This window comes from Cavia porcellus, unplaced genomic scaffold (assembly GCF_034190915.1).
Source record: "Cavia porcellus strain 051 isolate PalLab524CR breed Dunkin Hartley unplaced genomic scaffold, mCavPor4.1 scaffold_29, whole genome shotgun sequence".
NCBI classification, from domain to species: Eukaryota; Metazoa; Chordata; class Mammalia; order Rodentia; family Caviidae; genus Cavia; species Cavia porcellus.
Window position 1 is genome coordinate 37,433,908 of NW_026947512.1, and position 21,986 is coordinate 37,455,893.

A 21,986-nucleotide genomic window follows, 5' to 3' on the forward strand; every position below is an offset into this window, starting at 1 on the left:
CTACAAAGGAAGACCTTGTTCCCAAACACACACACACACACACACACACACACACACACACCAAAAAAGAAGAAGAAAAACAACCGTCATAACACTTTCATTTATCAAATGTTTGTACTTGAATACAACTCTTTTCCAGAAATAGCAATGAATAAATCAATTTTGTAATCTGGCTACCTCTCTACATTAACACAAAATAATATATTATTCAAATACAAATTGTTTTAGATGTTTAGAATTATGTATTTCTCTGAAATTTGTTTTTTTTTTCTATCTTAGCTTCTACTACTAAACCATCTAATGAAATTTTGAAAGAAGCAGAGACAGATGTACAAGTTTGTCCTAACTATTCCGTACCTCAGAAAACAGATTCCTATTTTAATCCCAAAATGAAACTAAATCGGTAAGATAATTGAAAATAGGATTATAAAATATTTCAAATCATTACAGATGTACCTTTGCTTAACTCTTATGTTGTAATATATTAAAATTTAAAGCTATATGCAGATTGAAATGCATCTATTTTAACTTTTTCTCAGAGTAATTCTGTTTTTTTCTACCAAGCCAGTTTATTTTTCAGAGAGTAAAACAGGCCTGACTTTATATAATTACTAAATAGTCTTGTCCTCTTGTAGGCAAATTTTGTTAGTAAATAAATGGGAGAATGTTTATTAAATGGGATCCAGTTAGTTTCATTGCTTTATTTCATAAACTTTTAGGTCTTACACTATTAAATCAAGATTAAGTTTTTTTAGATTTCTTTTCAAAGTAGTTTGTACTATTACTAGGAAGCCCCCATTTTCAATTTTCTTAAATAAAATAAAATCTACACTATAGAAGCCATATGACTGTAAAATTATTTCAGATTATTATTTCCTTCTAGACAACTAATATTCTGTACGTTGGCTGCTCTGACTGAGGAACGCAAACCGTTGGAATGTCTAGATGCCTTCGGAGCCACTGGTAAGTAAGGAAGTTTGTTTGAAATGTCATTTTATTTATCAGGCTTGTATAATAGCTTTTGTTAGGAAATCAAATTGATACCATACCAGCAAAATATTTTGATGTAAAGATCCAAAAACTTTTTAATTTCTTCATTGTGAAAAATTTCAGATATTGAAAGAGTATAACAAATCCCTGTGCATCCATTGCTCACTTCAAAAATAATAAACTCATGATCAGTCTTACTTTACCTGTAACCCCATTCTCACATACACTCATCCAGTTATGGTGAACCTTTTAGAGACCAAGTGCCCAAACTTCAACCCAAAACCCACTTACTTACTTATCACAGAGTGTCAACATTGCAGTTGAACCAGAGTGCCAACACGGGGTGCTCTGCTTGCCCACTTCAGCATGTATGCCATAGGATTGCCACCATTGACTTGGTCCCTCCATCCCCAGATTTCTAAATAAACTATGAACATTTCATTTCATGTAAATATTTAAGTCAGATGTCTAAAAGATAAAGACTTTAAAAAGTAGAACCACAGGGGTTGGGGATTTAGCTCAGCGGCATAAGCGCCTGCCTTGTAAGCAGGCAGTCGTGAGTTTGATCCCTGGTACCGATAAAAACAAAAAAGACAAAAAAAAAAAAAAAAAAAAAAGTAGAACCACAACCCAGGCTCTTGGTATACTATAAACCTGGCATTCTGGAAAAGTAAGGCAAGATGATTCCAAATTCAAGCCCCGCCTGGGAGACTTAGTGACTTAGTAAAGACCCTAGCCAAAATGAAAAGATATAGGGCTGGGTTTGTAGCTTAGTGTGAAGGCCATTGGAATTAATTCCTACCATTGGGGGAAAAAAAAATTGTGATATCATCACAGCTGAAAAGATTACAAATAATTATTTAATATGTTTTAATCATCTCATTTTAGGGAATTCACATTAGAATCAAAAGACTATTGTTTTAATCTCCCTTCTGTCATTATGAGTATATATGAGGGAGGGGTTGGTTATTTGTTGACATAAATCTTTTGATCTGTAGAGTTTCTGGCTATCAAGGTTTTTGTTAACTGTTGCCATAGTTCATGTAGCTTTTTTTTTTTTTGTACTGGGGATCGAACTCTTATGACCTCACACTTGCCAGGCAGGCACTTATGCCACTGCGCTAAATCCCTGGCCCCGTGCAACATTTTTGTATCTCCTATATTTTTAAAAATTGATAGTTTGAGCAAATCTAGTTAAGAATTTTTTTTTTCAAGAATGTTTGCAACTGGGTCAGGGATATAGCTCAGTGCGACATAGCACCTGCCTGGCAAGCCCAAGGTCCTGAGTTTGATTCCCACTACCAGGGATAAAGAATACTTACAACTGATGAGTCTTTTTGTATCATGATGATCAATGCCTATCCTGCAGTTTTGAAGGTTTACCACATTTTTCCCAGAAGAATTTTTATAGTAAAGATCATGGAAACAATAGAGAATTTCTAAAAATCTACTCTACCCAACCTAAATCTTTCTTCATAAATATTATAAAACTATATTCTTGAGAAGCTTATACTAAAGCATGAATAAGCTCTCCTTTTTTTAGGGAAAAGTAGTGGTTAAGAGCATAAACTGAGCTATACTGCCTGGACTTAGCTCCCAGCTTTACAGCACGATACTTGCATGACCACAGAAAATTATACGTCTGTTCATTCATTTATAAAAAGGAGGGAACAACAGTACCTAACGTAAAATAATGAAGATTTAAGTAACCTGGACACAAGTCGCAACTTCATCTCATGACACATGACCTCAGGACATCATACCTTGATTTGTTTATTGGTTAGAGTTGAGCAGGGAGTAGATGCTACTACCTATCTTAAAATAGTAAAGATTTAAGTAAATTATTACACTTAAAATCATTAGAAGAGTACCTATTAAGTAGCAAATGCTATAAAACTGTTAGGTATTATCTGTATTGTATGACTACTGCTGCTGCTACTATCAGTATCATCATTAGTAATATCTCAAAGCAAAAACAAAAAATGATGAGGTGATATGTTTTGGGTCACTTGCAGGTATAATTTAAATCACTTAAATTTTTTTCTTGCACCATCCCCACATCAATTCAGCCACCAGATCTAATTTTTTTAAAAATATAACTTGCATACATTTTCTGTTCCATATCTCCTAATTAAATGATTTAGTGATAAACCCTATTGAGGTAGTCTCTAATTGATACTTCTAGTTTGTCTCTTCTCTTCAATTTGTCTTTTTTTTTTTTTCTTGCATGCTACTACCAAACAGCCATTCCCCTATAGCAGTACTTTGATAGTGTTACTGCTTAATCAGAAAAGTCATACACCTTTATTGCTTGGAGACTAGACTTCACTGCAATTTAATTTCCTTCATAATCTCATCACAAGCTACTTTTCCAACTTTTATTTCCGAATGTTTTCTCTAGCACATCTTTTTATTTAAACCTAAAAACATTAAAGCTGCTAGAGTACATCTTTTCAGCCTTTCTAATGTACTTTTGTTAGCTCTTTTGAGTTTTGTAGCAGTCACTTTGCATGTTTGCCATCCCTAAAATGCGGATGTTAGTGCTCACCTGACAAGTTTATTGTGAAAATATTTTTTAAAAAGTACAGTCCTTAATGTACAATAGTTATGCATTTTTCCAATTACTAGACACATTTCTCATACATTGGAACTTTTCTTATACATATTGGTTGGGCTTATGTCACCCTCTCCGGTTACTTATTCAGAAATGATGCCTTTGTTCAGTGCTTGAAAAATGTTATTTTTCATATTTTGGTACATAAACTTTAGCAAGAGGACTTCCAACTTCCCATCCCCCCTGTGAGCATTAACCCCATTGTTATTTACATGATTTGTATTATCTATTAGATTTTTTTAATATTACGTTTGAAAAACTATTCTGTAAGAAAAGAACTAACCTATTCTACAAAATAAAAAACAGATTTTATTTGCAGATCATAAACTACTATTAGAAGTATTAATAAAAATGTTTGAGGCACATTTTTGGTGGTAACTTTTTTAGTAAGAGAGTAGAATAAATATAGTCAAATGAGGTTACACACACCTGTAATTCCAGCATCCTGGGATTCTGAAGCAGAAGGAGCAAAAATTGAAGCCTAATGGGGACATTTTAGCAATTTAATTTAGCAACACCATATCACAAAATAAAAAATGTTTTAAAAAGGACTAAGGATTTACCTCAGTGTGAAGGCTCTGCATTCAATCCCCAATGCTAAAAAAAAAAAAAAATCATAAGACAAGATTTTAAAGGAATTTGTTATTTATTAAAATATATTTTAGCTGGGCATGATGGCGCACACCTATAATCCCAGCACTTGGGAGGCAGAGGCAGGAGAATAGCCATGAATTCAAGACCAGCCTGGACTGCATAGTGAGACATTTTCTCAAAAAAAAATTTTTTTTTTAATTTAAAAATACTTTTTTATTTATCATACTGTTTTTATTCTTTCTTACAATTTTAAAACTCATTTTCTTATTTCTCCAAAGGTATAATGGGATTGCAGTGGGCTAAACATCTTGGAAATGCAGTCAAAGTTACCATTAATGACTTGAATGAAAACTCTGTAACACTGATTCAGGAAAACTGCCATTTAAACAAATTGAAAGTTGTGTTGGATAGTAAAGAAATGAAAGAGAGTGATGATAATCTTGAGGAAGGAGAAGAAAATCTTGGTAATATTAAAGTGACCAAAATGGATGCCAATGTACTAATGCATTTGAGATCTTTTGATTTCATGTAAGTTAAAAATTTTTGCTTTGTCATTTGTTAAACAAATTCAGAAATTTGTTTAAAGAGGATAAAATAAAAGCTTAAGCAATTTGTTTTTATTATTGTTTATTTAAATTAGACTTTTTAATCACAGCCACTAAAAAGGCTAACTAGAATAATCGTAAGTTCAAGACTAGCCTGGGCAACTTAATGAGTCCCTATCTCAAACTTTTTAAAAAAATGGTTGAGAACAACCTGAGGCATGGTGGTATGTGCCTACAGTGCCAGCACTCAGGAAGCTGAGGCAGGAGCATTGCCAAGAGTATGCAACCAGTCTGAACTATATGGCAAGACCTTGTCTGAGGAAAAAAAAAAAAAAAGAGGAGGTGAGAATGTAGCGTAATGCTCCTGGGTTCAATCTCCAGTACCAAAAGATAAACCAACCAATTAAAAAATTAATAGATTTTTACATTAGCCTAACCAATTAGATTATCTGACATTTGAAATAAAATATCTAAACATGAACTTTTCCTTTTTACCACATTTATTTTTGTATGCCGGACATACTATATGATCATTTTAATACTTATGTTATTTTTACAGTATTGGAGATTAGACCCCAAGCATTCTGGGAAGCACTCTACCACCTTCCTGACGCCTTGTTTTATTGTTAAAAACAATTAGGTATTTAAAATAAATTTGCAAACTATTTTTGAATCCATGGCATCTTATCATTAAAAATGTATTACAATGGGGTATACTTTTGAATTAAATATGTCCATATTCTTTCTGATTTTAGACACCTAGACCCTTTTGGGACATCTGTGAACTATCTAGATTCTGCATTCAGAAATATAAGAAACCTTGGCATAGTATCAGTGACTTCTACAGATATCAGTTCCTTATATGCCAAAGCACAACATGTTGCAAGACGTCACTATGGTTGTAACATTGTCCGAACTGAATATTACAAGGAACTAGCAGCCAGAATTGTTGTAGCTGCAGTGGCAAGGTACCAAATTGCCTAGTATGTTTTGGTATATGACTAAAAGATATTACAGATAAGTGTTTACTTCATTTTGCATGAAATACAAACTTGCATGAAATACAAACTCCATATCATATATCTTTTGTGTTGACTTGATTTAATGTGTTTTTAACCTATGTTCTGTTAGAATTTTGAAGACAGTCATTTATGTTTTCATCTTTGTATAGTTTGAATAAAATGATAGCTTATAGACTTGATTCTGCAAAATTCTGTTTCCCATCAATATTTCTTAAATAGTTGAAAAAGGAAACTTTTTGAGCTATTCAGAACATTATGCTTGAAGAATAATATAATATGTAATTGAACATGCAATAATAGATAATAACCAACTAGCTAACTCATTTACTAGCTCAAACACAAGTTCCACAGCATTTTGATGGCCCATGTATTTTGTACCAAGTTCTTCAGCATTTGATGACCCATTTATTTTGTGTATCTCAGTTTGTGTAAAAGTTATATTAATGACCTTCTGAAAGCACTGCTACTACTAAAACTTGAATCTTCCTTGATTTCCCATGTCCTCTCCATAGTTTACTGTCCATGTCAATATTGTCACTATAGTACAATATAGTACACAAAAGAAAATGATAATACTCCAAAATAACTTTTGCTACTTTTTTATAGAGCTGCAGCCCGATGTAACAAAGGCATAGAAGTACTGTTTGCAGTGGCTCTGGAACATTTTGTTTTGGTGGTTGTAAGAGCTTTAAGGGGACCTACTTCAGCAGACGAAGCAGCCAAAAAGATTCAGTACTTAATCCATTGTCAGTGGTGTGAAGAAAGAATTTTTCAGAAGGACGGTAATATGGTGGAAGGTAAATTCAAGTTCCTCATGAATGTGTACTGTTTATCTTTAACCCTCCAGTGAGTAAGTTTTTGCCTAATCATATCATTGTCCTTTGACTTTAATGATTACAATGCTAACATTATTTTTTATTATACTGGATTATCTTTGATTAATAGACAAGATATTTGTGTGATTTTATTAAAGTTACTTTCTCATTCTATGTAATATATGCTCTGTAGCCCCTGCCCGCCTTGAAACATCTAGAAATAACTTTAAATTTCCACTGTCAACTATTCTTAGGAATATAAGCCAGACTGTCATCTTTTTGTCTAAACTGTTACAAATCAAAATAATGTCCAGGTTTTTTTGATAAACATAAAAAGCTACCAATTAAAAACTGTTCAGAGCTGAGAGGGGTGCACACCTATAATCCCCGCACTCGAAGCTGAGACAGGAGGATTATTGCAAGTTCGAGACCAGCCTAGGTGACAAAATGAGGTCAAGGCCAGCCTGAACTGCATAGTAAGACCCTGTCTCAAAAAAGAGAAAAAAAAAAAAAAAAACTTCCGTAAACATTTATTGAATCTATACTGTGTGTCAGACTTATGAATACAAGGGGAAATTTATGTTCCCTTACAAATATTTTCTGTAAGTTGTTTTGTTTTAAGACAAGATATTGCTGTGTATTCAGGCTGCCTTTGTACTTGCTAAGTACTGGGCCTGGCCTTGAACTCAATCAAGATCCTCCTACCTCAGCCTCTCAAGTGCTAGAATTATACATAACATACCTCACAACACCCATCTAGTTTTTGTGTGTGTGTTTTAATTTTTTATTTTATTAGATCACATTTGCAGTTCATGCAGTGTACAGCCATCATGGGGAGTAGTTATATGTACATATTACAGCCTGCTTCTTTTGTTCCTTTTTAACCCTCTTCTGTACTCCTCCAATTTCCCTGCCCTCGTTTTCATTCTTGATGATACTATTAATCTTAGCTCATGTTTATAGGATGTAATGTTTACATTAATTGCAGTTTTTAGGTTCTTGTATATGGTGTATCTTTATTCTACTTGTTTCCCTTTGCCTTCTTCCTCACGCTTCATCCTTGTTCCCTTGGCCTACTTCACTGTTCTCTGTTCCCTGTTCCCTTGCCCCCTTCTGTCTATCCTTTATCATGTTCTTTGTGCTTTGCTTCACTCAAAGGAGAAATACTGTCCAGTATTTAAGCATGTGTATCTGATTTATTTTACCCAACATTATATTTTTCAGATGCCTCAATTTTCCTATAGAGATCTCAAATGTGTACTTTATAGCAGAGTATTATTTCATTATTTATACATATCACATTTTCTTTATCCAGTCATCTACTAATTTCAGGATTTAGGTACTACAAATTATGCTGCTAGACCAGGAATTTAGCTCAGTGGTACAAGTGCCTGACTGACAAGTACAAGTTCGTGAGTTCCATTCCTGGTACCAAAAAAAAAAAAAAAAAAAAAAATGCTGCTATAAACATTGGTATGCATGTATTGCTGTAGTACTTGTAGTACTGTATACTTCTGAAGCTGTTTAAGAATATATCTAGCAGGGAGATTGATTATGTGTATGGAATTTCTAATTTCAGTTCTTTGAGAAAGCTCCATACTGATTTCCATATGGTTATACTAGTTTACATTCCCACTAACAATGCAGGAGGATTCATTTTTCATTATAGCCTCACCTGCATTTGTTGTTTGATTTCTTAATGATTGTCATCTTTCTGGAAGAAGATGAAATCTTAGCATTGTTTGAATTTGCATTTCTCTAATAGCCAGACATGTTAAGCTTTTTTCCATATATTTGTTGATCATTTATATTTCTTCCTCTGTGAAATGTCTGCTCATTTCTCTTGCCCATTTCTTTACTGAGTTATTTAGTTTTAGGTATTACTCCTATGAGAAGTAGCTGGCAAAAATTTTGTTTTTTGTATTTTTTAATACAAATTTTGTTTTTTGAGACAAGGTCTCACTATTGCTGTGCTTTAAACTCACTGTGTAGTCTACGCTGACTTGGAACTCACAATAGTCCTTCTGCCTTAACTTCCCAAATGCATGTACCACCATACCTGGCTTCACCCTTCCTTATACTAAAATGTACTTAAATTTCTTGCTGTATTTTGCATCCTGTTCTAGTGATTCACTATCTATTTATACACCTCTACCATACCATTTTCTTTATATTTGGTTTGCTTTATGGGTTTTGAAATGGGATGTCACTGAGTTGCCCATGCTAATCTTGGACTCTTCAGCTGACGTGATTTTCCTACATCAGTCCCCTAAATATCTGGCGTTACTATGGCAATCCCTCCTGAAAGCTATTTGTTTTTAGTGTTCCTGGTATTGAATCTGTTTTTTGTTTGTTTTTCTTAATAAAAGAATAACCCCGTTGGTATTTTTTGAGGACATTAAGTTAGGGAAGATAGATCCTATGACTTTGAAGCTTACTATAAACATAGTGTGCTTTTCATTTGCTCAGGTACTTTAGTACTATATCATGGTGGAACTACAGGGCATCTTGACATGTTCCTTATTTCAATAAGATCTTACAACTCCACTATACCATATAATTATTTGAAATAATATTTTCACTTAGAAACAAGTTAGACATCTCTGTCCCTACAGTCGCCATCCTGTGTTTGGGATATATCTAGGACTGGTTGGCTGAATCAGGCCATTCCAAGAAAGTAAATGATCATCCCAAGAGTGGTCTGGAGGTGTGGGGGAGATTAGTTGGAGTTTCTACTTTTAAGTAACTATTATAAGGACTGGTGATACAGCTTACTATTAGAGCACCTATCTAGCATTCATGAGGTCCTGGGTTGAACCTCTACCACCATCAAAAGAATAAAAATAAAATGATTTTTGTCAGAGCTTTCAATGAACTTCTAACTCTTGCTGTAGGCTCTTGCCCTATTTTGGAAATGAAGAATAATTTCCTTGTGATTATTTCTGGCCTCTCATTCTCTAAACTGAATTGGATTCTTCTAGCAAACATTTTAGGGCTAAATGAATCAACTGTGTAATAATAGAAATACAATAAGTTATTTTCTTTCCTGTTAGAGATAAGTTGACTTAAGAAACTGTATTTTAATTGGAATGCTAATGACATTGGTTTATACATTTGGCAGAATTCGTCTTCCTTTTCCTATTAAATATATAAATTTCATTACACATAAATTAAACCCCAATTTGCTAATTTTAAAATATAGAAATTCTTGTTATATTATTTTAGATAATGTAGTAACTAAAATCTAGTTTCACTTAGGCCTCTAACATGCCATTTGACATGGATAGCTTTTTAACTTTAATAGATTTTAAGCTATAATCTTCGGCATGATTGAGATTTTAACATCCATTTATAGACAGTTGTAAGGATTAAAATTTTTAAATATATTTTTTAAAAGACTTAGCACAATACCCAGCACATAGTAGATCCTCAGGATATAGTAGCTGCAGTAACAATTAGTACTATTGCATTAGTCATTTCTCTTTTTTATTTCTCTTTTATTCATTGTTTTAACAGAAAACCCATATAGACAGTTGCCATGTAACTGTCATGGAAGCATGCCCGGGAAGACAGCAATAGAACTTGGACCTCTGTGGTATGTGCCTGAGCATAGCAATATATTCAGAATTGACTAAGATATTGATTTATTACTTGTCAGCTTTTGACTGTGTATGGTAAAAGTTAAGCAAACATTCAATTTTGTCTAGTCAAATAATTATGATTCCTCTCTTCCTATGATTCTGAACCTCTACTATTCTATTATTCTTCCTAATTTATGATAAAGCTAAGAGGCATTGGGGTAAAAATGCCTGTGTGAGCTCCAAAGTAGATGATTCATTTCTGAATGATAAACAGGAGACTTGAAATTGATCATTGTGGAACTAAGTCATGATTGTAAAATGATAATGATAGCTTTTTATAGAAGAACCAACCAATATAAAAGAACCAATATATAAGAGAAATTAGTTTTCAGTTAGAAGGATAAAGCTATTCGGATGGGATACAACTGCAGATGTTTAATGTGTGGGGGCTTTTCCATCATTTGTAGCAAGTTAGTCTGTTTTGCTGCTGCTGCTGTTTTTGCAAAAGTGAGGGATCAACGTGGGGTACTCCACCATCAAAATATACCCTGAGCCCATTTTAACATTTTACTTATTTTTCAGTACTAGGGATGAAACAGAAGCCTTGAAACTAAACAAGATCCCCAACCATTTTTATTTTTTGAGGCATGGCGTCTTGCTAAATCACTGCTAAATTGCCCATGCTAGGATCAAACCTGCAGTCCTGCTTCAGCCTTCCAAAGTGGTGGGATTACAGGCATGCCAACATGCCTATTTACTGTGTTTTTTAATACTTAAGTTGTTTTTAATCATAATCTGTACCTTAAAATTTGTTGCTAGAGATTACTATAAAAATGTAAGATTGCTAAAAATAAAAATAATTGTTACAGATTTAAGATTGTTAACATTGTAATACAAATGATTGTAAATTTTTCCCTCATTTTATAGGATCAGGCTTAGCCATCTACTCAACCTTAAAAATTGATTCAAATAAAAAATGTTAGTGTTGATGCCCATTCTTTGATTTTTCATCCTCTGTAAATAAAAATGACATAGTCAGCCTTATCTTCTAAGATTCTCTTACTTATATCATCTCGCATACAGTGATCCTACTTACTGATCTCAGAACTAGAGAAATTAAGAATAGCAGGTACTGAATCCAGAAGGAAGATCCAGTGCTCTCACTTTACTGGTGAGGAAATTAGGGCATAGTGTTTTTAAATGCTTGCTAAAACTGACCCAGAATTAGTTGTTAGCCTGACGGCTAAGGCTAGAAGATTGCAAGTTCAAGCCTAGCCTGGAAAGTTTAATGATTTAGCGAGACCCTGTCTCAAAATGCTGTAAATAAGTTTTAAAAAAGGCTGGATGAATGGCTCAGTGCAAAGGCCCCGGTTTCAATCTCCAGTATTACAAAGAAGAAAAAAAAAACAGTAGTTAATAAGATAGTTGGGTCCAAAATCTCATTGAACTTCATTTCTTTACACAGATCCCCAGCCTTTTTTGAGATACGATCTCACTAAATTACGAAGGCCAGGTTTGAACTTGCTATCCTCCTGCTTCAGCCTCCTGGAGTGCTGAGATTACAGTAATGTACCACCACACCTGACATGATCATTCATTTGATACTCTAAAATTATGTATCCTTTCATATATATTTGCTAACCCTAATAATTAGAATTACCATTCATTTAAGGATATTCTTTGTAGTAGGCATTGCATGTCTTCTATCTCGTTTTAATTCTCATAACAAGTTTGTGAGACACTTTCAGTTTCATGATGAGGAATACTAGCAGTAACTTCTCAAGAGTACATAGCTAGTAAGTGGTGAGACCAAGATTACAATCAGGTTTATCTGACCTAGAATTTCATATTTTGTCAATTTTATCTGTGATTCCCAAGTAGGAAGCATATCTTACCTCCGAGCCATTTTTAAACTACCACTATCATGTGTAACATTTTTAGGTGATTCTCCCCACCACACACCCAAATATATACACAAGAATTAAGATTTACTCTAAGCCAAACATGATTCAGCATACCTGAAATCCAAGTACTCAGGAGGTTGAAGGAGAAGGATCCTGAATTTAAGGCCAGCCTCAACTACATAGCAAATTGAAGACCAGCCTGGACTATATAGTGAGACCCTATCTGGGGCAGGAGTGAGGGATAATTTTTGTTACTGACTAGAATATGCATTGTGAAGACCTTGGCATTACATAATATTCCTGTTTAAATTACAGGCTTTCACAGGGTTAATGTTGTGTTTTATATTTAAATATATCCTCCACACATAACCACCGCCACCACCCTCACATTTGTTAAGTACTGTACTACTTTTAAGAATTCAATAAATTCTAAAAAAAAAAAACTCAATAAATTCTTGATTTCACTTGAATAAAATTTCCTTGGCTAATACTACTAGTTTAAAGAACTGAAATTACAAAAGGAGTGGGAAAAGAGTAAATAAACATATGAATCAAATTATTTTTGGATTCCAATATGATTCGGTGCTAAACTAATTATATATTTAAATTGTAGTTAAATTATGGCACCTTTATAAATATAAACATTTCTCAGATCCAATTCTCTATATATTTCTTTTTCAGGTCAAGCTCCCTTTTCAATACTGGATTCCTTAAAAGAATGTTATATGAATCTGTTCACCATGGGTTGGATGATATTCAGACCCTAATAAAGACATTAATCTTTGAATCAGAGTGTACTCCTCAGAGTCAATTTTCAGTTCATGCACCCTCAAATTTCAACAAGCAAGGTGACTAATTGAACACTAGCTAGCTAACATACTGGTTTACTAAAAATACTATATTACTTTTATCTTTGATATAATCAAAAGCAATATAATTATGTGCTTTAAATCCTCTGATGAGTATTCATAATTTATTCGCTATCATTTTATAATTACATAGTAATTTCTTCAGAAATTACATAGTAATTTCTTCAGATTTATAGTCAGGCCTAAAACGAATGTAATTTTATTAAGATAATCTGTACTTGTTTTTAATTTTAGTAAATAAAAGGAACTTTTACTGTATGCCTATTATTTTATACTATATACCTATTTTCTAGAAAGAGAAACCTTAGATAATTCTAGGAATGATATGGCCAGAAATGTTGCTAATGTCCGTTGAGACACAGAAAATGAATTTACACATATCATTCAGTAAAATTACATTTTTTTTTTTCTCCTCAGTATAGATAGGCTTTTGTAATCTTGGTTGGATCGTAATACAAGAGTGGGTCTACTAAACATCCTAGTCCTCGCATAAGTAATGAGAAGAAACTGCTATTATAGAATGTTAAAATACATAATTCTAACAGCCTGTCTTAGTCACAGAATCTCTTACATGTTCTTGTCTGAAATTTACTTGTCTGGAATTCCAGTTTGGGTTGAATTTCATGAACGTATTTGAACTTTAAATTATTGCTTAATGTCGTCTATAAAATATTTTCCTATTTGTTTTTATTTTAGAAGAAAATGGTGTATCTGTTAAAACTACAGATGATACCACAACAGATTACATTACCCAAGGTATGTATATATTTGTGTGTGTACATACATATGTGTGTATCACCACAAAAGACATAAAGAGAAGAGATTGCTTTGGTAATCTTCTTAAAATACATTTTCAACATATGCTGACAATCAAATTATAGAAAAACTTAACAGCATTTACACAGTATACAGTTCAACATGTACTTTGTTCACATCTCTAGTAGGCAGTGATTCCGCCAACAGAGCTATAAGGTCATGAAGAACTTTGTAAACTAAAATAAGATCAAATAATGTTACAAAATTGTAGCATTGAGATTATATATTTTGTTCAACCTGCTATGGTGGTGCACACCTATAATCCCAGCACCTAAGTGGCGTAAGATGGCTGGCTCAAAGCCAGCCTGGGCTACATGGCAAGTTCAAAGCTATCCTGATCTACATAGCAAGATCAATTTCTAAAAAATTTGAATTTTATTTTAGTCTTTTAAAATTACTCATTAGTATATGATTTATAGCAATTGAATTTGATTAACCAGTACACATTACTATATAACCTTTTATAGATTTTTAAGATGTATGCATACTTTATAGTTATGTTAGACATTACAGATTCATATCAAAAAGTTGTTGAGAGTTAAAATGTCATTGCTTTAATATCTAGAGCTCATTTTGCTTTTTAAAAAGTTAAGTTTAGATACTAAGTTGAATATAATAAAGCAGGAGAATCACAAGCCCATGGCCAGATTGACTATGTAGTATTGACCTAGTCTCAAGGAAGTCAAACTTGTAATACCAGCACTAGAGAGGTTGGGCAAGAGAATCACAAATTCAGCTTCTCCCTGGAAACTTAATGAGACTTTGTCTCAGAATAAGACAATACAGAGAGCTGAGGATATAGCTCAATGCAAAGGCCCTGTGTTCCATCTCAGTACTGCCACCAAAAAAAACCCCAAAACTGATGGAAAATGTGTTTTGAATACAGTTAAAAAGAAAAATCTAGAGTCTTAAGGATGAAAGAGCAATGGCCTATAATAACAGGCTGTAATTTTATATTAACTGCTCAGTAGTTGAGTGTTGGCTTCAAAGACAACATAAATTCCTCTTAAAATCATAAAGTTTAATAAATTATGCTCTTTCTAGTCATGTTTATTTGCAATCTTCAGCTAACTTGCTGACATTCAAATCACTTAAAATGTTACATTCTTCTTTTGTTGAAAGGATGACAGAGGCCTTATGATAGGTATACTATGAAGAAAATTACATTTAAGAGTGTTATTCTGTGTTGATTGTGTGACTTGGCCAGGTCCATCAATTTCAGCAAAACTGTCTTAAATCATTTTTAGAATAAGATAAAATGTAAATATGCCTTAAAATGTTTTAAATCTTATTGTCTTACCTATAAATTTAAGGAAGTGAAACTAATCTCTACAGGCTCTTAACCTATTTTCTATGTTTATTTGTACATGATTGCTGTACATAATGATTATATTTTGGTGAATTGTTGAAGGTGCATAACACATCTTTATAAATCTTGTCTCTAGTTCCCCTTTCCGGTTGCAGAGGATCTGTCTATGTAATATTATCTTTTATTGTTATGTTTTGAGTTTCTCATTTTAAGAGAAACTGTGCAACATTTATTCTTGTGTCTGATTTATTTTACGTAATATTATGTTCTCAAGGTGCATCTATTTTCCAACAAGTTACTCAAATTTATCCTTATTTAAGGCTGAGTAGTACTCCACTTTAAAATGACACACTTTCTATATCCATTCAGTCTGTTAATAGACATGTAGGCTTGCTTCCAAGATGTAACTGTTATGAGTTGTACTGCTAGAAGTATTGGTATGCATGTATCACTGTAATATAATGTCTTTAACTCTTTTGAAGAAGATACCTAGAAAGAGAAATAACAGCCTGGTTAGATGGAATTTCTAGTTTTATATTTTTGAGAATTCTCCATACTGATTTCCATAGTGGGTTGTACTAGAGTATATTCGCACCAACAATTTAGAAGGCTCCTTTTACCCCCATAGCTTCACCAGCACTTGTTACTATCAATAATAGCCATTCTTTGTCGAGTATCATGGAATCTCAATGTTAATTTGCACTTTGCTCATTTTTGAACTTTTTTTTCCATGTGTTTATTTGTGTATGGGCTCTCCTATATCTAAAATTATGATTATTCTAGCAACACAAAATAGGCCAAAAAAATCCATGTGTTGCCAGTAGTTAATTACAGGTATTCTGTAGGATTTTTTTTTTGATTTGACTTTTCTTAGAATTTGGGGATATAGTCTTTTGACTAGATTTCATGTGAGGGTACAACCAAATTTTAATTGACTGACCTTTAATGGACTGTCATTTTTTCTGTTTATCTAAAAAGTAATTTGATAGTAAGATATTTATCTTTGAATGTAATCTACCACTGTCATGCCTCAGACTTGCCTTCTGAATATTTTGGTTTATGCAAATGTCAATTGCTTTTGCTGAAGAAATAAGATTTGACCATCACATCAATATATAAAGGAGCTGAACATTTAAGCAAAGTCCCGTCATAATATTTTATACCTCAAGTATTTCTGTGTCTTTTTGTACATGCATGTGAATGTGTGTGATTTTTAAAGATACATGATTACAACCTAACTTGCTAGCTTCTTTTCACCTGAAATAGACTAAGTGACATAAAGAAATAGGCAGTGAGGTCACACATTGTATCTTGGTCAGTTTCTGTGTCTAAGGTCTTGAGACATTTTGCATGTGTGCTATTTTTCTTTATTGTATTTTCATTAAAGACCTATGTATCCACTATTAGGCAATAAGTAAAGGAATAAAAATGAATGAGTTTGTCCCTAAAAATACATAATTTAAGGAGAAAGAATTTACACACATAAAAGTCCTATATATGTGAAGCAAGAAAAGAAAAACAGTGACAGACTTAACTTCTGAGTAGTGTAATATTGATGGTACTAAAATCTGTAGTGATTGATCCTGAGTTTATAAATGGCTTTCTACAAGAGATGGAAATAGAGTGGGGTAATTGAAGCTTGAAATTACAGAATGTAGAAACAGAGTTCTTTTTTGCTTACGCTTTATTAGTACATGTTTGCAGTACATGCAGTGTACAATCATCTTGGGGAGTGGGTACATGCACATAATATAACTTTTTTTTTATAACTTACTTTTTTAATTCCCTTCCCTCCCTAGGCCCTTCCTCCTTCCCTCCTTTAATTTCCCTTTCCCCATTTTCATTCTTGTTGACATTATTAATCTTAGCTCATGTTTGTATTAACCCACATTCATTGAGGTTATTGGGTTCCTGTATATGACATCTTTTTAATAATTTTGTATTAGTACATGTTTGCAGTTCATGCAATTTACAGTCAGCTTAGGGAGTGGTTACATGTACATACTATGGCTTTTTAAAAAACATTTTAGCCCCTTTTTGCTTCCTCTTCCTCCCCTGGTTCCCCTATCCCCTTTACCATACTTGTCAATACTGCCTTTTTCCATGCTATGACATATAGTACTTACATTAATTGGGATTTTTAGGTTCCCATACATGGCATGTCTTTATTCTGCTTGTTCCCCCCTCCCTTCTTCCTTATTTCTCACTCCTGTACCTTTGGCCCTTTTCCTCATTGCAAGAAATATGTTCCTTTGTCCTTTTTCTATCCATCCATTATCATTTGTACTTCGCCGCACTTATATACCATATGGTATTTAAGCTGTGTGCCTAGTTTATTTCACTCAACATTTTATTTTCCAGGTGTATTCATTTTCTTATAGATGTCTCAAATGTGTCATTTTTATGGCAGGGTAGTATTCCATTATATATAAACACCACATTTTCTTCATCCAGTTGTCTGTTGATGGGTATACAGACTGCTTCAAGAATTCGGCTATTACAAATTGTACTACTATAAACATTGTTGTGCATGTATCATTGTAGTATGATGACTTAGGCTTTTGGGGGAAGATATCTAGCAAGGAAATACCTTAGTCATATGGAATTTCAATTCTTTAAGAAATCTCCCTACTGATTTCCATAACGGTTTTATTGTACTAGTTTATATTCCCAGTTAACTTTCCCAACAATGCAGAAGAGTTCCTCTTTCTCCACAGCCATACCAGTGTTTTGTTTGATTGTCATTCTTTCTGGAATAAGATGGAATCTTAGCGTTGTTTTAATTTGCATTTCTGTAACACCCAGAGATGTTGAACTTTTTTTTATATATTCGTTGACCATTTATATTTCTTCCGATGTGAAATGTCTGCTCGTTTCTCTTATCCATATTTTTGAGTTCTTTGTATGTTCCAGGTATTAGTCCTCTGTCAAGAAGTAACTGGCAGGCATTTTTTCCCCATTGCATGGGTTGTCTCTTCACTGATTCTTTTCCTGAAGCTTTTTAGTGTAATATATTCCCATTTGTGTTTCTAGCTATTTCTTGTGTGAGAAAACCTTTTCCTATACCTGTGTCTTCCAGAAAGTTTGATGTTTGTTTTAATGATTACATCTTTGATCCATTTTGATTTTAATTTAGTATTTGGTGAGATAAGGGTTAAGTTTTATTCTTCTACAGACAGATAACCAGTTTTTCCAACACTACTCGTTGAATGGACTTATCTTTCTTCCAGCATATGCTTTTGGCCCCTTTGTCAAAGATCAAATACTTGAATATGTCTGCGGAGGATTCTGTGTCCTCAGTTTTGTTTCAGTGATCCGTGTCTGTTTTTGTTCTAGTACCAGACCATTTTTAATCACTGTTACTTTGTAGTATACCTTGAAGTCAGGTATCGCTGTACTTCTTGTTTTGCTCTTTTTACCCAAAATTACTTTGGTATTCTGAGTCTCAGTAAAAGAGAAGTACTAACTTAGAAAACAAATACTAAAGTTACATAAAAGAGCAGTGAAAATACCTAAAATAAATTAGCTCATTTTAAGAATTAAGATTTGATAAGGAGGTTGAAATGATGTATCAGTGTATTTAGACTTGAAACTATAGTTATAAAAGCACTTAATTATAATTGTTAAGAATACTAACTCTTATGTGCATGTTTCAGGAAAGAGAAAAAGTAATGAAATGATTACAAATTCAGTCAAGAAGCAAAAAACTGATGTCATTACTGAACATCCCCCCTTCTATTACAACATCCACAGACACAGCATTAAAGGAATGAACATGCCAAAGTAAGACACCAATGAATGGCAAAGTTTATATATCATTATATTTTAATATCATTATGAGTGAAATACAAATAAAGTAACTTAAGTATTTTTTCCTCATTTTATTGCAGGTTAAAAAAGTTTCTGTGCTATCTTTCTCAAGCAGGCTTTCGAGTAAGCCGAACTCATTTTGACCCAATGGGTGTTCGTACAGATGCACCTCTGATCCAGTTTAAATCTATCCTTTTAAAATATAGCACCCCGACTTACACTGGAGGACAATCAGAAGGCCATGTCCAGTCAGCATCAGAGGACACAGTAGCCAATAGGGTTGAAATGTCAGTGAATGACAAAAGTGAAGCAAGTAGCTGCAGAAGATGGTAAATAGAAGGAAGAATTTATTCTCAGGTGTCTGTATAGGTGGCTCAGCAGTTCTCTATACCAACTCTAGTTCTTTTTCTATTCTTTCAGGTCAGTAGTATGAAAATAAAAAACAGTGCCGCTTTCATTCAAAAAATTAGCAGTTTCTAACTTAGCTGGTTTGGGAGCTTTTCAGGTTTTTCTTATTTTAAAGAAAACTTAAAATTTTAATGAAAGCATTTCATATGAAGTCAGGGTTCCACTGAGATCACCCTATTGAGTAATTAAGTTTTCACATGCTTAGTGTTCACAATTCATGTACATTATGAAAGCCATCCTTTCCTATTCTTTCTTTCCTCTTTTCCCTTCTGTAGTGCTGGGACCTTACACATTGCTAGGCAGGCACTTACCCTGAGCTACATCCCCAGTCTTTTTGAAGGCAAGGTCTTGCTGTATCACCCAAGCTGGCCTGAAATCCTGAGCTTAATCAATCCTACCTCAGCATTCTAAGTAGCTGGGACTACAGACGTGTGCCACCATGCTCATATTATGCTTTACTGTCAATCATGTTTCTACCTGAACTGATCCATGATACTTATGTTTTTCTGTGGTTAATATACATATGAAACCGAAACCTTTTACATACCAAATGATCCTGAATAGAAAGAACATTCTTTCAGGTCATTCATGTATTTCACAAACAAGGCCAACATATTTTCCCATTTTTAAGAAATTATATTCCACACACCGATCTTTTAATTTATTACTAACTTTCAAGAAATTGAATACTTGCCTGAGACATTTTTTACAAGTATATAATCTAGATGACCAAACTTCAGTTTAAGATTTTTGTCAAAATATACTAAGACCATTGTTCTAATATAATTGTTCACATACTGAAATCTCAAAGAGGGATATTATGAATTAAACAGGTTGGGTGATCTCAGGTGCCTCAGTTAATGCATGTCCAGTATTCTTTTGATTAATTGTGCTACCAATCAGAAGTAAAAATTGTCATCTTACAAGGTGAAGATTTTTTTTGTTTTAGAATTATTTTCCTTTGGTTGGTTTTTCTAGTTTTGTTGTGTGTATATTTGTGTAAACTTTTTTGTAATAGCTGCCTACACTAACATAATTATAAAAATCAGTTGGAAAAAATCTTGCTTGTATTATCATTCTTGCTTTATCTGAATGTAAAATTTTAGGTGGAAAGATTTGGTATAAAGTTTAGGTTTTTGTTTCAATGATTTAATCCATATTTACCTGCATTTCTCAAGGAAAGTAACTTTTTACAGCCATTAAGCTAGAGGAGGGTAGTACATACATAACTGAAAGGTTCGGAACACTGCATAAGAAAAAGCTCCCGTGATACACAATCTGAATGATGGGGAGGGTGGAGTTAGATAAATAGTTAAATGGCAGAAATAAAGGAAGATCTCTGTTATTACAGCATGTTCCCCAGAGGATATTTTTTCTTCATTCTCCAGTTACATTCAGTAAAATAAAGGAATAAGTTAGTTTCTCTATTAAAAAATCATCTACTCCAATTGTTGCCCTCTACAGATGAGCACAAAAAGAAATAAATGTTATGTATAAGTCAAAAGCAGAATTACTGTAACTACAGGAAACAAACATGCTTGGATTATCTCATTGAAGTACATACTGTTAAATTGAAGACAAGCATCAAATTTTGGTAAATGTCCTTTGTTTTGTTTTGTGTTTTTTTTTTTTTTTTTTGTCTTTTTCATTTTTATCGGTACCAGGGATCGAACTCATGACTGCCTGCTTACAAGGCAGGCACTTGTGCTGCTGAGCTAAATCCCCAGCCCCAGTAAATGTCTATCAACATGATATATTGGTCAATCTGAGATGACATTTATGCAAAGCCTAATTTCATACAGTAATCTGTAATCTCTAAAGTATATAGGTAGTATATTAATTTCACATATAAAGGCAGATTTCCCCAACAAAAAATTGGAGGTAGTTTAAAACTCTGTGATAAAGTTCAACCTGAAGGAAGTACTTTCAGTTTAAAATTTTCATTTAAATCAGGAGTGGTGATGCATGCCTGTAATCCCAGCACTTGGGAGGCTGAGGCAGGAGAATTGTTGTAAGTTCGAGACCAGCCTGAACTGCATAGGAAGACCCTGTCTCAAAAAGACCAAAAAAGTAACAATTTTTTTTTTCATCTAGTTGCACATTAGCATCTTGTTCCCCTAACAGCAGTTGTAATTTGGGACAATGCCAACGTTGATCACATTGTAAAGTGACAGCACTTGTGTTCCTTAAAATGTAAGAAACTACCGGGAGCGGGGGACCACCAGGTTGCCTAAGAAGGGGTGAACAGGCCCAGGTCGGAAACGGAGCAGGTCAAAACTCCCGTGCTGATCAGTAGTGGGATCGCGCCTGTGAATAGCCACTGCACTCCAGCCTGGGCAATATAGTGAGACCCTGTCTCTTAAAAAAAAAAAATAAAAATAAAATGTAAGAAACTAGTTCAGGAATGGAGTGTGTTGTTACTTAATACTACTCTAACTACAAGCTCAGGAAATGGGAGAAGTAACCCAGGGGAGTTTTGAGTTGGTAGACTTGGGTCAGAATTCCATTCACTGACTTCTATAACATTCAGCTCCAAAAAATGTGATATACTGATTCACAGAAATCCTAATTAACATAAGACCAATTTCAATATTCCCAAACTTAAGAGTTTCTTTCTGCATTGCATAATTACTCTGATAAATGGCCACAAATTACTTTGGAACGGGCTGAAAGATACATTTTGTGTTGTGTCAGAAAACTATCTCAGAG

The 21,986-nt window shown here is 33.6% G+C and overlaps 1 protein-coding gene across 6 annotated transcripts in view; it reads left to right on the plus strand.

The window, feature by feature from the left end:
- Positions 1–21,986, plus strand: part of Trmt1l (tRNA methyltransferase 1 like) — a 42,163-nt gene that overhangs the window by 15,079 nt on the left and 5,098 nt on the right. For 2 of the 6 annotated variants that reach the window (XR_010044544.1, XM_063240172.1), the window contains exons 6-13: positions 280–403; positions 866–963; positions 4,477–4,726; positions 5,499–5,711; positions 6,372–6,562; positions 10,097–10,175; positions 12,747–12,913; positions 13,631–13,690. Coding sequence is in view for 5 of the 6 variants with exons in the window: in XM_063240172.1 (XP_063096242.1) it covers positions 280–403; positions 866–963; positions 4,477–4,726; positions 5,499–5,711; positions 6,372–6,562; positions 10,097–10,175; positions 12,747–12,913; positions 13,631–13,690 (1,182 nt within the window). In the remaining variant the exon portion in view is untranslated. Of the gene's footprint in view, positions 1–279; positions 404–865; positions 964–4,476; positions 4,727–5,498; positions 5,712–6,371; positions 6,563–10,096; positions 10,176–12,746; positions 12,914–13,630; positions 13,691–18,715; positions 18,843–18,925; positions 21,674–21,986 lie in introns of those variants that run through there. The other 4 variants (XM_063240168.1, XM_063240170.1, XM_063240171.1 and 1 more) reach the window with 4 other exon arrangements.